This window comes from Perna viridis, chromosome 4 (genome assembly GCF_037379345.1).
Source record: "Perna viridis isolate PV_CMFRI_1.1 ecotype Kerala chromosome 4, ASM3737934v1, whole genome shotgun sequence".
NCBI classification, from domain to species: Eukaryota; Metazoa; Mollusca; class Bivalvia; order Mytilida; family Mytilidae; genus Perna; species Perna viridis.
The window spans coordinates 1,720,804-1,735,157 of record NC_142448.1 but is presented as its reverse complement, the minus strand read 5'-3'; the positions used below and the strand labels follow the sequence as shown (position 1 = coordinate 1,735,157).

At 36.6% G+C, this 14,354-nt stretch overlaps 1 protein-coding gene across 2 annotated transcripts in view; it reads right to left on the bottom strand.

Annotated features, from left to right (window-relative positions):
• LOC148618406 (glutamate receptor ionotropic, NMDA 2B-like) overlaps positions 1-14,354 on the bottom strand; it is a 38,147-nt gene that overhangs the window by 9,696 nt on the left and 14,097 nt on the right. The window contains exons 2-10 of one of the 2 annotated variants that reach the window (XM_088577256.1): positions 11,783-12,291; positions 11,323-11,525; positions 6,089-6,220; positions 5,617-5,756; positions 4,028-4,199; positions 3,579-3,720; positions 2,612-2,850; positions 1,910-2,057; positions 843-1,029 (exon numbers count right to left, since the gene is read on the bottom strand). In XM_088577256.1, the coding sequence (XP_088433382.1) occupies positions 843-1,029; positions 1,910-2,057; positions 2,612-2,850; positions 3,579-3,720; positions 4,028-4,199; positions 5,617-5,756; positions 6,089-6,220; positions 11,323-11,525; positions 11,783-12,211 (1,792 nt within the window). In that variant the 5' untranslated portion in view covers positions 12,212-12,291. Of the gene's footprint in view, positions 1-842; positions 1,030-1,909; positions 2,058-2,611; positions 2,851-3,578; positions 3,721-4,027; positions 4,200-5,616; positions 5,757-6,088; positions 6,221-10,324; positions 10,406-11,322; positions 11,526-11,782; positions 12,292-14,354 lie in introns of those variants that run through there. The other variant, XM_088577257.1, reaches the window with a different exon arrangement.

Below are 14,354 nucleotides of genomic sequence, written 5' to 3'. Positions count from 1 at the left end.
AAGTAACATATAATTATCATATGTAGCACTTGGCTGCGCTAGGCAATGCTACAGTCGTCAAAACATGTATTTAATAAATGTATTTATACAAAAGTTGGTGTCTTTTATAGATTAAGGTGGTTGCTAATGACATGAAACTTTCTTAGTTACCATGTGCAAGGTATACACCCGACCCTTAATATTACTATATTGCATACCTTCAACTATATGTTTATACCGATGTTATATTTTTCAGAAACAAAATTAGTAATAGTATACAGTTATTAAATGGGTTGGATGCAATAGACCAGAACATTTGTCCTGAGGTAATGAGAATGATCAAGTGTTCTGGTCTATTGCATCCAACCCATTTAATAACTGTTTTATTACCTAATTTGTCAATGAGATATAATAAAGAATGGAAATGGGGAATATGTCAAAGAGACAACCATTCGACCAGGAATAGGAAATTGACCGCTCCATGTTGACGAATTGGCAGACGAGAATCACATCTACGTTTTTACACAGGAGTTATTTTGTGTGTAAACTCCAATTCAATGAAGCGCTTAAAAAAGTTCAACCAATCAAAAGGCTTAGATAAAGGTCATTATGGGGTCAGTGCAATAGACTCCTCAAGGAGACTATTGCACCGTGCAATAGTATATCGACAGTGCAATAGATCGCCCTGTCCTGAATAAATTTTGAAAATAGAGAAAAATATGTGTATATTTAATAAACAAGATAAAACCTTATAATTAGGTAATGATATAATATATAGTTTGAAAACCGAGGATTGTGCTGTCGTTAAGCTGACTGTTGAGACAGTAATGTTCTGTGTATGTTCATGATCTATCGATGCTGACCTAGAACTGCAGTAGCTGATATGGCTCCTTTTGTCAGAGATACAACAATAGTGGTACCAGTCTCTAGGTAAGGCATGGAAAAGTTAATGGCTTTACTTCTACTTGGCGTGATCTGTAGTGACGTCATTACCATGTCAGATTTACCTTCCTTCAAGAACTTAATTAAGCCACTCCATTCACCAGTTATCTACAGGAAGCATATTATACAATGTTATGTTCAATACAGGCAATTATATTGTACCTACACTCTAATGTATCTGACAGTTCTCTATTGAAACAAAGAAACGAGATATTAATAAATGTTGAACATAGTTTGCCATCGTTTGAAGATTGAAGTCATCACTACAAAAGTTTAATGGTCGTCATCATGAACTCGTGGATCGTTACAGGGTATCCATCTGCGCTATGAAAACTGATTTGTTCAATGTGTCATAGTTTTCCTCTCCTTTTCGACTATCCCGGACTTGACTTTTTATGAGCAATTCGGCGGGTGTTTCTAGAAAAGCAGAGGACGCTTATCCTACCGGTGCAGCTGGTCCATGCTCCCAGTTTTAGTGGAGTCCTAGTTGCTCATTTGCTTTTGTTACTTTGAATGTATGATTTTATTTAGTTACTTTATGTTCTTTGTTGTGTATGTCTGTTTTCCATGTCTGGTCTTTGTCCCTGGATCACATTCTTTTAATTACTGCTATAATCTTGTTTCCCTTGATTACTTCTTGAATAAAAAAGGAAACTACTAGTAATGTATACTCTTACTGAAGCTAACTAATAGGACCAGCAACCAAACAACCATCATGTTTTGAGGGAAATAACGAAAATGAAAATATTGCCGGTGTAATATATAAATTGATAGACTACATGTAAGCATTAACAACTTGGATCTATTCTAACCCTATGGTTTGCTGCGGTCAGAAACCGTGCTTGTCTCGTACTTTTCGAAACTAACCTTTTTTTAAAACGGTCATAAACCTGTCTTTTATTATAAGTGTCAAATATTGTTCATTGGAGAACTAACACAAACTTATCAGCGTCAAAACCGTTCTAAACCGTTCAATTATTGGTGTTACCTTATCTTGTATACCAAAAGCTTTATCTGGAACTTCAAAGAGATCAAAGTCAAATTTCATCTTGTCACTGAATGTCCTTAGTAGGTCAATACTTAATCCAGTACAACACATCTTAACAGTTCCATTTTGTAACGTTGTATCATTCCCACTGTAATACATTCCGTATTTTGATTTAAGATTTAGTTGTTATACAAGCGATATATAGCGTACATATATTAGTAAGTTTAAATTATTTTACCTTTGCAAATTACGCAATTTTTTTGTCTGATGCTACAGTTGCTCACAGACGATTTTCGAGAAGCAACACAAGCTTTACAGACCTCTAAGGCTACTAAATGATCATTTTAACCATATACCATTACTATACATCTATATACAATTAGTATAAGGTACACAATAAAACAAAACATAAAGGAAAACCAACGCGATTATACATCTTAAATTATCATGGCAATCATATATACAATTTAAGAAACGATGAATAGACCAACTCTACAGATTCAAGGCTTAGGTAGTAACAACCATCATTGGAACAGCATCGTATAATATTCATATATCTATGATTTGTTGTGTGGAAAACAAAAATAAGTTTACAACAAATGCTCTTAACACGAACGTAAGGTATAAAGCTGTAGCATATGAATAATTTAGCTTTTAATGCACTTGTAGAAACCATGTATAGAAATGTATTTATAGACTCACTGTTCAGTAGCATTGTAGATGATTCTACAGTCGACAGCGGGGTAGTTACACACGCCTGTTTGGTTATCTCTAGATCTGTACATAACATACGGGGCTTCGGCAAGAGTGGCTATCTTAAAGAATCGTCTTGCTGGACGTCCCAGAGGAGGAAATGGCTCGTTACCCGGCCATGATATTCCTTGCAATTCTATTTGAGTTTCTACGTTATAGCCCTCTCGTCTAGGAGCCAATTTACCTACCTAAATTATATTTAAAAGAGTAATCAAGGGAACCAAGGTTATAGCGGTAATCAAAAGAATGTAATCCAGGGACAAAGACCAGACATGGAAAACAGACATACACAACAAAGAACATAAAGTAACTAAAATAATCATACATACAAAGTAACAAAAGTAAATGAGTAACTCGGACTCCACTAAAAACTGGGAGCATGGATCAGGTGCACCGGTAGGGTAAGCGTCCTCCGCTTTTCTAGAAACACCCGCCGAATTGCTCATAAAAAGTCCAGTCCGGGGTAGACAAACGAGGAAAGGAAACCTATGAAAACTATAAACTCGGAAATCTGTATAATAGATACATTCATATTCAAGTATCCAACTTCAGGTTTAAATGGCCTCTTATAATGTTGCAAGTTAGTTTTCAAGCCTAATAAAATTACAAAATTTTACCGTATAGGTGGAAGAAATAAGAAAATCCTAAAATATAAGTAAGGTATGATTTCTAATTTTACGTTATAACAACCCAAATAATAAGGTAACATTTTTACTATCAGTAGCAAATACTAGAGACTCTAGGGGGATTCATTAACAATGGTAACTGTTATTCCTCTGTTACCAATTATAAAAGCGAAATGTCACATGACAATGACAAATGAAAAACAGTAGACGTCTAGGACTGGGAACGTTTTGGTCAAAGACATATATATATATATACAAGATTTGTTCATCTGATTCTGAGGAAGACTTACTGTTATCCATTTCTTTGTTGATCGTCCCCGACTATCGCTTTGCTCCTGACAGTTAATGATTTGCAGTGAAGTATACTTATTCATGCCATTGTCTGTGAATTCTACTGGGTTTTCTGTTTTTACTACAGTTTTCTGCATCTGCCTTATACAAGAAATAATAGCTAAACGGTCTGTCGTGGAAATAAGTCGTACACTTTACCTCTAAAAGTTCAACAGATTTCAGAAATCATCGGTTAACTCCATGACACAATATTTAATGTAAATTTGTATGTATCTTATATACAATGAAGATATACTTAATTATTATCATCCAACATTATACGTGACATTAAGAATTAGTAGCGAATTTTAGCAAAATTTGTATCTTATCTTTATTTCTACATTTAAGATTTTTTTTATTTCTACATGTATGTTTTCCATATAAATGTGTCTGATTTATCCGGTCTTACTGATATAATTCTGCACCATAGCTCCACCTGTCCGGACTACTATAATTAGGGAAGAGTTGCACTTTCTTTCTAGATAACAGCATCATTGTTCTAGTCCAAACTGTTCCGGCACTAACCAATGCATCCTTAATTACAGCTGATTCATCACTACTACTGGCACTGTAGGTGAACCCTAAAATGTCAGGTCAGTATGACGTATATATACATATATGTATAAGGAATGACTGTTATATTTTTTCGGTCAATGAATAAATAATCTCAGTCATGTGGTGCAAACCAAACAACCTGAGTAGCAGGTACTTCATATCGGTCAGTCATGTCGTATTGACTCGCGCATGTCTTTAACGTCTCCTTAGGATAGATGAGATGTAGGGACTTTAGAGTAGATGAGATATAGGGACTTAAGAGTAGATGAGATGTAAGGACTTGAGGGTAGATGAGATGGAGGGAATTTAGGGTAGATAAGTTGGATGGAAGGGCTTTTGAGTAGATGAGATGGATGTACTTTAGGATAGATGAGATGTAGGGACTTCAGGAAAGATGAAATGTAGGGACTTTGGGGTAGATGAGATGAAGGGGCTTTTGGGTAGTTGAGATGTAGGGACTTTAGAACAGATGAGATGGATGTTATTTAAGGTTGATGAGATGGATGTACTTTAGGATAGATGAGATGGATGTACTTTAGGATAGATGAGATGGAGGGACTTAAGGATAGATGAGATGGAGGAACTTTAGGATAGATGAGATGGATGTACTTTAGGATAAATGAAATGGAGACTTTTGGATAGATGAGATGTAGGGACTTGAGGATAGATGAGACGGAGAAAATTTAGGGTAGATAAGAGGGATAGCAGGGCTTATGAGTAGATGAGATGTAGGGACTTTAGGATAGATGAGATGGAGGAACTTTAGGATAGATGAGATGGATGTACTTTAGGATAAATGAGATGGAGACTTTTGGATAGATGAGATGTAGGGACTTGAGGATAGATGAGACGGAAAAAATTTAGGGTAGATAAGAGGGATGGAAGGGCTTATGGGTAGATGAGATGTAGGGACTTTAGGATAGATGAAATGAAGGAATTTTAGGATAGATGAGATGGATGATATTTAAGGGTAGATGAGATGGAGGGACTTTAGGGTAGATGAGATGGAGGGACTTTAGGGTAGATGATATGTAGGGACTTTAGGATCGATGAGATGTAGGGACTATATGATAGATGACATGGATATACTTTAGGGTAAATGAGATGGAGGGACTTTAAGATAGTTGTGTTGTAGGGACTTAAGAGTAGATGCAATGTAGGGACGTTAGGGTAGATGGGGTTGAGGGACTTAAGGGTAGATGAGATGAAGGAACTTTAGGATAGATGAGATTGAGGACTTAAGGGTGGATGAGGTGGATGGACTTAAGGGTAGATGAGATGTAGGGATTTTAGGGTAAATTCGATGTACGGGCTTAAGGGTAGATGAGATTGAGAGACTTTAGGGTAGATGAAATGGGGGGACTTTAGGATAGATGAGATGGAGGAAATATTTTTGTTTTTTCCCTTTTTCTTAACAACAAACAACAATATTCATATATTTACCAACTACACCGACAGGATACGATCTGTGAGCAATCCCTTGGACCAAACCCGAGGCTGAAGATGTCAGAATCCACTGGTATTCTTTTCGTGTTAAACCTTCAAGTGTCGCCGCTTCTAGTATTGCCTTGGCATACTTAGATCTTAAATAGAAGTTGCTTCTGTAGGGCGTGTCATAGATAAAGTAGGTAATGTAGCTATATCTATCATATCAGTTTTACTGAGAAAAGAGTAAACGTATTAGTTTCTGTTATGCCATGCCATTTGTAAGAAACGTTTTAAAATGTGGAGACCAGTTGATGAATGTTTTGTTTTCATTTCTTGAATGTACTACTATTTGAAAGAAAGAGCCCATAAATTAAGTTAATTTAAACATTTTGGAATTAATATGTAAAAGGTAATATCATTTTAAGTTGGAAAAGAAGCTTTTTTGATAAAATTGTGACATTCGTATTTTATGCCGTCATTGACTTACTGTGTGTGTAGTAAGAATATCCTGTTTTCCTTTGGTGCTTTTCGTCGTAAGTATGATCTAAACATTTCTCTGATAATGTCGTCGTCGTCTTCATCCCCAATGTCAAAGACTACCGTCTCCAAAATTTTCATACTAAAAAAAATGTATGAATTTCTGATTTTCCTAGAAACACTCAATGCTAGATTATTAACGGAATATAATACCATCAAGACCTTTGATTTTTCAAACCTTTATATTATTCTTCCCAATAACCAGTTGGAATACCGAATCAAAAGCATTATAAATCGTTGGTACTGTAAAAAAAAAGATGAAACACATCTAAAACGAAGTTTTTTTATAGAGATTCTCCATACTTTGTAAAAACCATTCCAAATCATCCACCAAATACAACGAAGATGTTATCAAAATGCTGGAATTTTTTACTGACAACATATTTGTCCAGTGTCGTGGACCTGTTTTTCAACAGACGGGCGGTATTCCAATGGGAACAAATTGTGCTCTTCTACTCGTTGGGAAAGGAAAGAGTTGTGCTGTGCTTGAGGAGGCATGAAACTGTATTGGCTCTTTTTGACAAGGATTTAGGTTGCACTATTATTGTGCAGTATAAAATCGACACTGGGTCTAATCAGCCGGTGAAGCAACTACCGCAAAGGACACCCGTAGCTATGCGCGAAGAAGTCGATCGTCACTTTGATGACGCTACAACTCGGTGTCGTCGAACTTGCACCGACTTGGTTCTCTGGAATGGTTTTGGTACGAAAGAAAGATGAGTCGACTCGTTTTTGCGTTGATTATCGCCGGTTAAATGATCTAACAGTGAATGACACGTATTCACTGCCATGCATAAACGAGTGGACATACATTGTTTTGGATTCTTGCTCAGGGTATTGGCAGATGGAAGTGTAGGGAAATGACAGACCAAAAACGGCTTTTGAAACTCGCAGGGGATTATTTCAGTTCCGGAAAATGCCATTTGGATTAGCTTGTGCACCCGCCACGTTTGAACTCCTTATGGAGAAAGTCATGGCTGGATTTCAATTGAGTATTTGCTCAGTATATCTAGATGACATTATTGTCATAGGAAGAAGTTTTGAGGAAATGCTAGACAACCTGGAACAAGTAATCAACCGTTTAAAGGAAGCGGGTCCTAAATTAAAACCTAAAATGTGTCAATTAATTTTTGGACCAAAAACTGCCAGCATGCTTTCGAAATATTGAAATCAAAACTCATAGAAGCATCAATTCTTTGTCATCTAGACTTGGCAAGCCTTTGTTCTAGACAATGATCAAGCCAGGGCTTTATCGAAGCTTTTCTGTCACAAGAAATTGATGGAAAGGAAGGATATTGCATATAGCAGTAGAGTTCTCTCAAAAAGCGAGCGTTACTAGAAAAGAGTTGCCTGCAGTCTTTCACTTTGTTTAACATTTCCGACACTTCCTTTATGGTGGGAGAATTCTGATTAGGACGGAACACAGCTCCTTGAAGTGGTTAATAAACTTTAAAAACGCTGAGGGTCAATTGGCGCTTTCTCGAAGTCTTGACCTCGTATGATATGGATATTAAACATAAGAGCTGGAAGTCAACGTCGAAACGCAGATCCGCTTAGCAGTGTGGATTCGAACCTGAATGGGAAGCAAAAGTGAACGTCAATACTATCATACCAACGTTAGACGGAATGATCGAGGGATTCAATGGTACAGTAGCCAAAAGACTGAACACTTATTTAGATAAACAACATTCGAACTGGGATATCATAACTGTTATAATGTCCCATGAAACAACCGGCAGCACACCTTACCGCATGATGCTAGGTCGAGAGGTTATTACATAAGTTGACATTATGATTATGTAAGGGCTTCCAGATTATATCAAGAAAATACCACAACAAATGGGTTTTGGAACTGCAATGGAGTCGACTTTCCGATTGAGCAATTTTCAAATGATATCGACTCTATAAGGGATTTAGAGAGTGAACCACAAGATACGGCGTACGTTAACTGAGCAACTGAAGTGGCTGCATGATTTTGTGAAGTATTGATTCCATGATTTTGTGAAGTATTGATTCCATGACTGCGTTACAGTGTTTAAGGTTAAACTTTGTAAAACATATACATTTATCTAGGATAGTTAATGTATATACAGTTGTTACCTCTTAGTGTTGCTATATTTTGTTTGTTTTATTTTACAGAATTCGTTATTTGTTTTTGCTTGTCATAATATATGTATAGTATGAGTGTCTTTCGGATGAGACGTTAAACCGAGGTCCGTGTATTAGTAGATTCATTTATCTTCCATTGGAACAAAGATCATTTTCTGTCTGTCTCGTGGATCGTTATGGTGTATCTATCTGCACCATGAAAACTGATTTATTCAACGGGTCATAGTTTTCCTTTGTCTACCCCGGACTTGACTTTTTATGAGCAACTCGGCGGGTGTTCCTAGAAAAGCAGAGGACGCTTACCCTACCGGTGCACCTGGTCCATGCTCCCAGTTTTTAGTGGAGTCAGAGTTTTGCTCATTTGCTTTCGTTACTTTGTATGTATGATTTTAGTTACTTTATGTTCTTTGTTGTGTATGTCTGTTTTCCATGTCTGGTCTTTGTCCCTGGATTGCATTCTTTTGATTACCCTATAACCTTGGTTCCCTTGATTACTCTTTCGTTATGTTATCTTGGTTGAATGGAAGCCATGCAAGTTTTAGACAATTTAATGACCATAGCTTGTATGTACCGCTGAATAAGCAACAGTATTTTGTTGATATATGTACTACTGAAGAAAGAGATGTTGATGTACAAGCAACAGTTTTCTTCAGAAACACTGCTGAATAAGCAAAGGAAATCAATGGTCATGGTGTCTACTAACATGTCATGAGGTTAATCATTCGGAACTTTGATTTCAAAGAATACCAAATTTTAAACTTTATTGCAGTTGAAAAAAGCGAAGTGTTCTCCAGGTACGACAATTGATATGTTGTGACATAAAGTGGGACAAATCATGTCATTGGTTTAGAGATTATACTTTTTGTTCGAGATTATTTTGGGTATATAAACAGTAAATTTTGTTTATCAGTCAGTTATTTCACTTTACACGTTGACGTACTCCCAGATAGAGTGGATAAACGCTCTCGGACCCACGTGGGGTCTGGGGGTAGGCCAGAGCGTCAACACTGCAGCCCAGCCGCTAGTAGGGCATACTCTGACTGAGTTCTTCGGTCAGGTATCCCGAAGGCTGGGCTCCGCTACCTTCTACTACTAAATGGCATTACTAACAGTATCTCCGAAAGGGGCAGTCGTGCGAGATCCGTAAGTATAGTCAAGACCGTTAAAAACCCCCAATCATCATTTATCAGTCAGTCAGTCTGTAATTAATCATCGAAAACAGTTGAAAAAAGAAGCTAGATATTTGAAGTACGTACATGTAGTTTAGGTTAGAATTGCAGGGTAATTCTGAAAAAGGAATTACAGTATATAATTCTGAATAAGAATTATTGAAGTGTTACTGTGTAAGGAACAAGAAATAAGACAACTCATTATACCATTGCTGAAGACGCATTGGTCACGTCTAAGCCGTGGCATCAAGCCCTACCTTTATCAGTGCAGCGGTCATTTACAGTAAGTGACCTCTGCTTGCATTGACTACAAAAACTATCACACATCAGTATCTGACTAAACATCGCTACCTCTGCTTAAATAATTCAGTTCAGTATTGATCCATTGCTGATAAAACCGTATTTTTGTTTTGCGGGCTGTGCTAGTCAAGGAAATACATAGGATAACTGCATAGTATATGGCTAGATTAAGCATCCTTGGTGTCCGTGGTCCATCTCGTGAAATTTCGTGCGTCGGTCGGTCTAAGGTATTCAATGTATCACTGGTATTGTGCAACGGTAGTTTTCATTTTGTCACACGCTACATTACAGTGCCGTCGCTGTATCCAGATATATAACTCTGGCACGAACCCAAGAGCGCTTTGATCACATACCCCGATACGTGATAAAACAATCTTAGTTTCGAGGATTTTATACATCACATCTATCCCAAAGAACTTGAGATAATGGATACAACAGACTCTATGAAGTCAGCCTCGTATCTTGTCCCACACTTAGAGATCGATGAAAAAGGAAAACTTTTGACCAAACTATACGACAAACGCGGTGACTTTTCATTTTGTAGTAACATCCCTTCAGCACCTGCATATGTTTTCATATCATAACTAATTCGTTATGCCAGAACTTACCGAAACAAGGCGGCCTTTTTGTATCGTGCTAAACTTGTTACAATTAGGCTTCTGGAACAGGGTTATGTTGCTACCAGCTTTAAGGCGTCACTACAACAGTTCCATGGATCGTTATGGTGTATTCATCCTCACCATGAGAACCGATTTGCTCACTGTGTCATAATTTTCTTTTCCTCTTTTGTCTACCTGGACGTGACATTTTATAAGCAAATCGGCGGGTGTTTCTAGAAAAGCACAGGGCGCTTACTCAACTGGTGCACCTGATCCATGTTCCTAGTTTTTATAGGAGTTAGGGTTGCTCATTTACTTTTGTCTCTTTGTAGCTGTTATTTTGGTTGCCTCGTAATCTTTGCTGTGTGTATCCTTTTTGCCTGTCTGGTCATTATCTTTGGAATAAGTTTTTGATCACCGCTCGATTCTTGGTTACTTTAATTACTCTTCTATACAAAGTAATAAGACAATAAGACTTACTGAGAGACATGAGGATACTGATAAAATTCAGGTACCCGAGCTACACAAATTCTTACTTGATATTATAGGCTTAAACACTGTGTTTTCCAATTTATTGATGTGTAAAATCGGACTATTCACTCACGAAACATTTTGTCTGGTTTGTGAGTGAATGGTCAGATTTTACGCATCCATAAATTCTGGCATTCAACCGACAACATGACATGGTTGTCAATTTCAATACTCAAAGTATTTACGGGCTACGGATAACTAAATCTTTTCAAAATTGTTTTTAATATACTATGCCGAAAAGTGAATATGAAAATAATAAAGCAGATAATACCATTTTAAGACTTTGAACGGCTCCATCTATTGTCGAAGCGACGGTAGCCAAGTTGTTAACGATTTGTGCATGGAATTTACACTGTTGTAAAACAAACATCGCTGAGATCGTAATAGGTGAACAACCAATCATAAAGCACGAAAAAAGGTAAATGCTAATTAGATTGGAATTATATGTATATATAATTACGCACATGTTTACTTACTCAGCCCTTGGTGGTATAACTATTTCTGCATTTCTCTCTTTGACAAACTTTTCAACAGATCCAATAAAATCAAAATAATTTGTTTTTGTTGATGTCACGATGGTAAAGTGTGTCCAATTATATTTCTCCAACATCAGTAACATTCCTTGAGCTTCATGGTATACCGTGGGTGCAAACTGTAATACCTTTCTGTCCGGTACTTTCTGAAGAAAAAAATTTAAAAAAAAACTGTCGGGTAACTACTACATGAATTTGTATTTGAACTCAAATTTACTGTTTGAATACCTCAGTTGATCCAACAAAAAACTGGTTTTATGACGGGTTGGTTGACATACCTCGAGTGATCCAGGATAGAACGGGTTAAATGATAAAACTGGTTGGTAAAACTTTGTCGAGTGATCCACGATAAAATGATTAAATAATAAAACGATTAAATAATAAAACGGGTAGATTAACATACCTCTAATGATCCAGGATAGAACGGGTTAAATGATAAGACAGGTAATCCGAGTTGTTCCAGCATAGTCATCATATATTCTGTTGATGCAGTATTCACTTCCTGTATCTGTATGACTAAGACACTGTTAATGCTGTTCTTTACAATTGAATCGTTAAACATCCGTAAAATTCCATCCGGACTATAGTCACTCTGTCTGTAACTTGATCCTGTATCTAATTCGATAGGTTTTATATCGATATTGTATGCCCTCCTTAACATTGTAACAATGCCACTTCTCTTAATTTCAATGACGGCGTTCCGGACAGGCATTTTTAGACGTCCAGTGCTTGACACGAGTATGGGGAGTGTGACATCTTTTCTCTGGGTCGTCACCAAACGGTACATACACATAAAGCCAACTAAAATGGTAATCGGCGTCCTGGTATACATTTTTTTGCATAGAATATTGAAATTCTCTACCAAACCATTTATACATCACATTCACACCTTATGTTCCTCTTTTTCGTTACCTATTGTAATAAAAATATATATAAATTAAAATAAAACGTTGGAATTACTAAAGTAAAATTGCAGAAGTCTGTAGAAGTGAGGGCACTCTGCATAAACTTTCTTCAGTTTTAAGTAAGAATGTGTGCATGCTTATTGATTTTCTACGTGGAGTAAATCAAGACAAGCGCGTAGCTGAGGCCAAATTGAAGTGTAGGCAAAATTACGGAAGGGGGTCTGGGGGCCGCTTAAGGCCCCCAGCAGGTCCAGGGGCGAAGCCCCCCCTCCCCGAAACTCCGTGGAGATAGCGTTTTAAAGCATCATTTATGCCTCTTCTGGATGTATTATATATATGTAAAATTGGCTAAATTAAGTGCAGGCAAAAGCTTTTTTGCCTAACGGCAGCTACGCGCCTGCAAGATTTTCTTGTCAAAAGTTTTACTAAATTTTCTCATCGATACAAGGACATCATTCGAAAATATGAATCTAAAAGCAGACATCGAAAAAATCTCAGAAATTATATGCTTATATTCTTCACAAAGCACAAAAATGTCAATATTGACCAATAAATTAATTAATCTTTTAAAAAAGTCATGCCGGTTATAATTGTCATATAGTATAATCATTAAAGATGGCATTTTTTGAATGAATATTGATTCTCCCCTCCGGAGCTTTGCCTTGATATAGATATCGGCATTGAACCTAATTGTTTACAGGACACTTATCATGCTATTCATACAAAGTTTACGATTTTAGAGTCAACCTCAAATATTCGTTGATCGTGTGTTATTTTTCATATAAGGGGTATAGTGTGATACCCATTCCGCTGAAGCGGTATAGTGATCCATGGACCAATCCAGGACTAACGACCGTCGCCGTAAAGGTGAAGGCCAGTAAACTGCCTTCGACTCATTTATTTGGTTTTTTTTCTCCGTCCACTTTCTTCTCTGTTAAGTAGTTTTGTCATCAAGATCAAAATTTATAATTTAACAGTTTGGAAACCCGTAGTAAAAGAATAATCAAGGGAACCAATATTCGAGTGGAAAACAAAAGAACATATTCCAAGGATAAAGAGAGTAATCAAGGGAACCAAGGCTCTAGCGGTAATCAAAAGAATGTAATCCAGGGACAAAGACCAGAAATGGAAAACAGACATACACAACAAAGAACATAAAGTAACTAAAATCATACATACAAAGTAACAAAAGCAAATGAGCAACTCGGCTCCACTACAAACTGGGAGCATGGACCAGGTGCACCGGTAGGATAAGCGTCCTCTGCTTTCTAGAACACCCGCCGAGTTGCTCATAAAAAGTCAAGTCCGGGGTAGCCGAAAGAAGAAAGGAAAACTATGACACGTTGAACAAATCAGTTTTCGTTGCGCAGATGGATACAACGTAACACTCCATATACAGGTGCTGAAAGGATGTTGCCACATATGAAAGGAAAGTTGACAATTCTGAATGAAAAGTCATCACTAGGCAGTGAAAACTGATCAACACAACAAAGAACATGAACTTACAAAGAAACAAAAGTAAATGAACAAACACAGTTTTAGAATTATATATTATTCTCTTTTTCTTGGATTTATTTTCCTTTTTGTGTACTTTTATCACCGAAGTGATATACATGTAACATTTCCATGAATACACATTATACATCTGAAGACAAAGTTTCTGTGATGCACACATTCATTTTATAATAATTGAGTAAAATTATCATCACCTTTTTAAACATCTATTGATTTTAGGATGACAAAAATACTTAAAAATCTACAATTGATAGATGAACAAAGATTTTTAAAATTATACATCTGCTTGATAAAGATTAATGTATATTTCCTGACAGACCAACATTTCCTTATGCTCTACAAAACTATTTATCAGAATTTTAATTATTTTGATACCGTACTGCGTATTTAATGATGTTATAGGAAATACATCACATCTTTCTAATTAGTTGAATGACATTGAAATTAATTTTGTAGAGAAGAAAATTGCTTGATACCAGCAATCTCCAATATCAAGGTGATGAACGATATCCAATGCCGGTGAGAAAGTACATGCTAGAATAATCTGATAAGTTT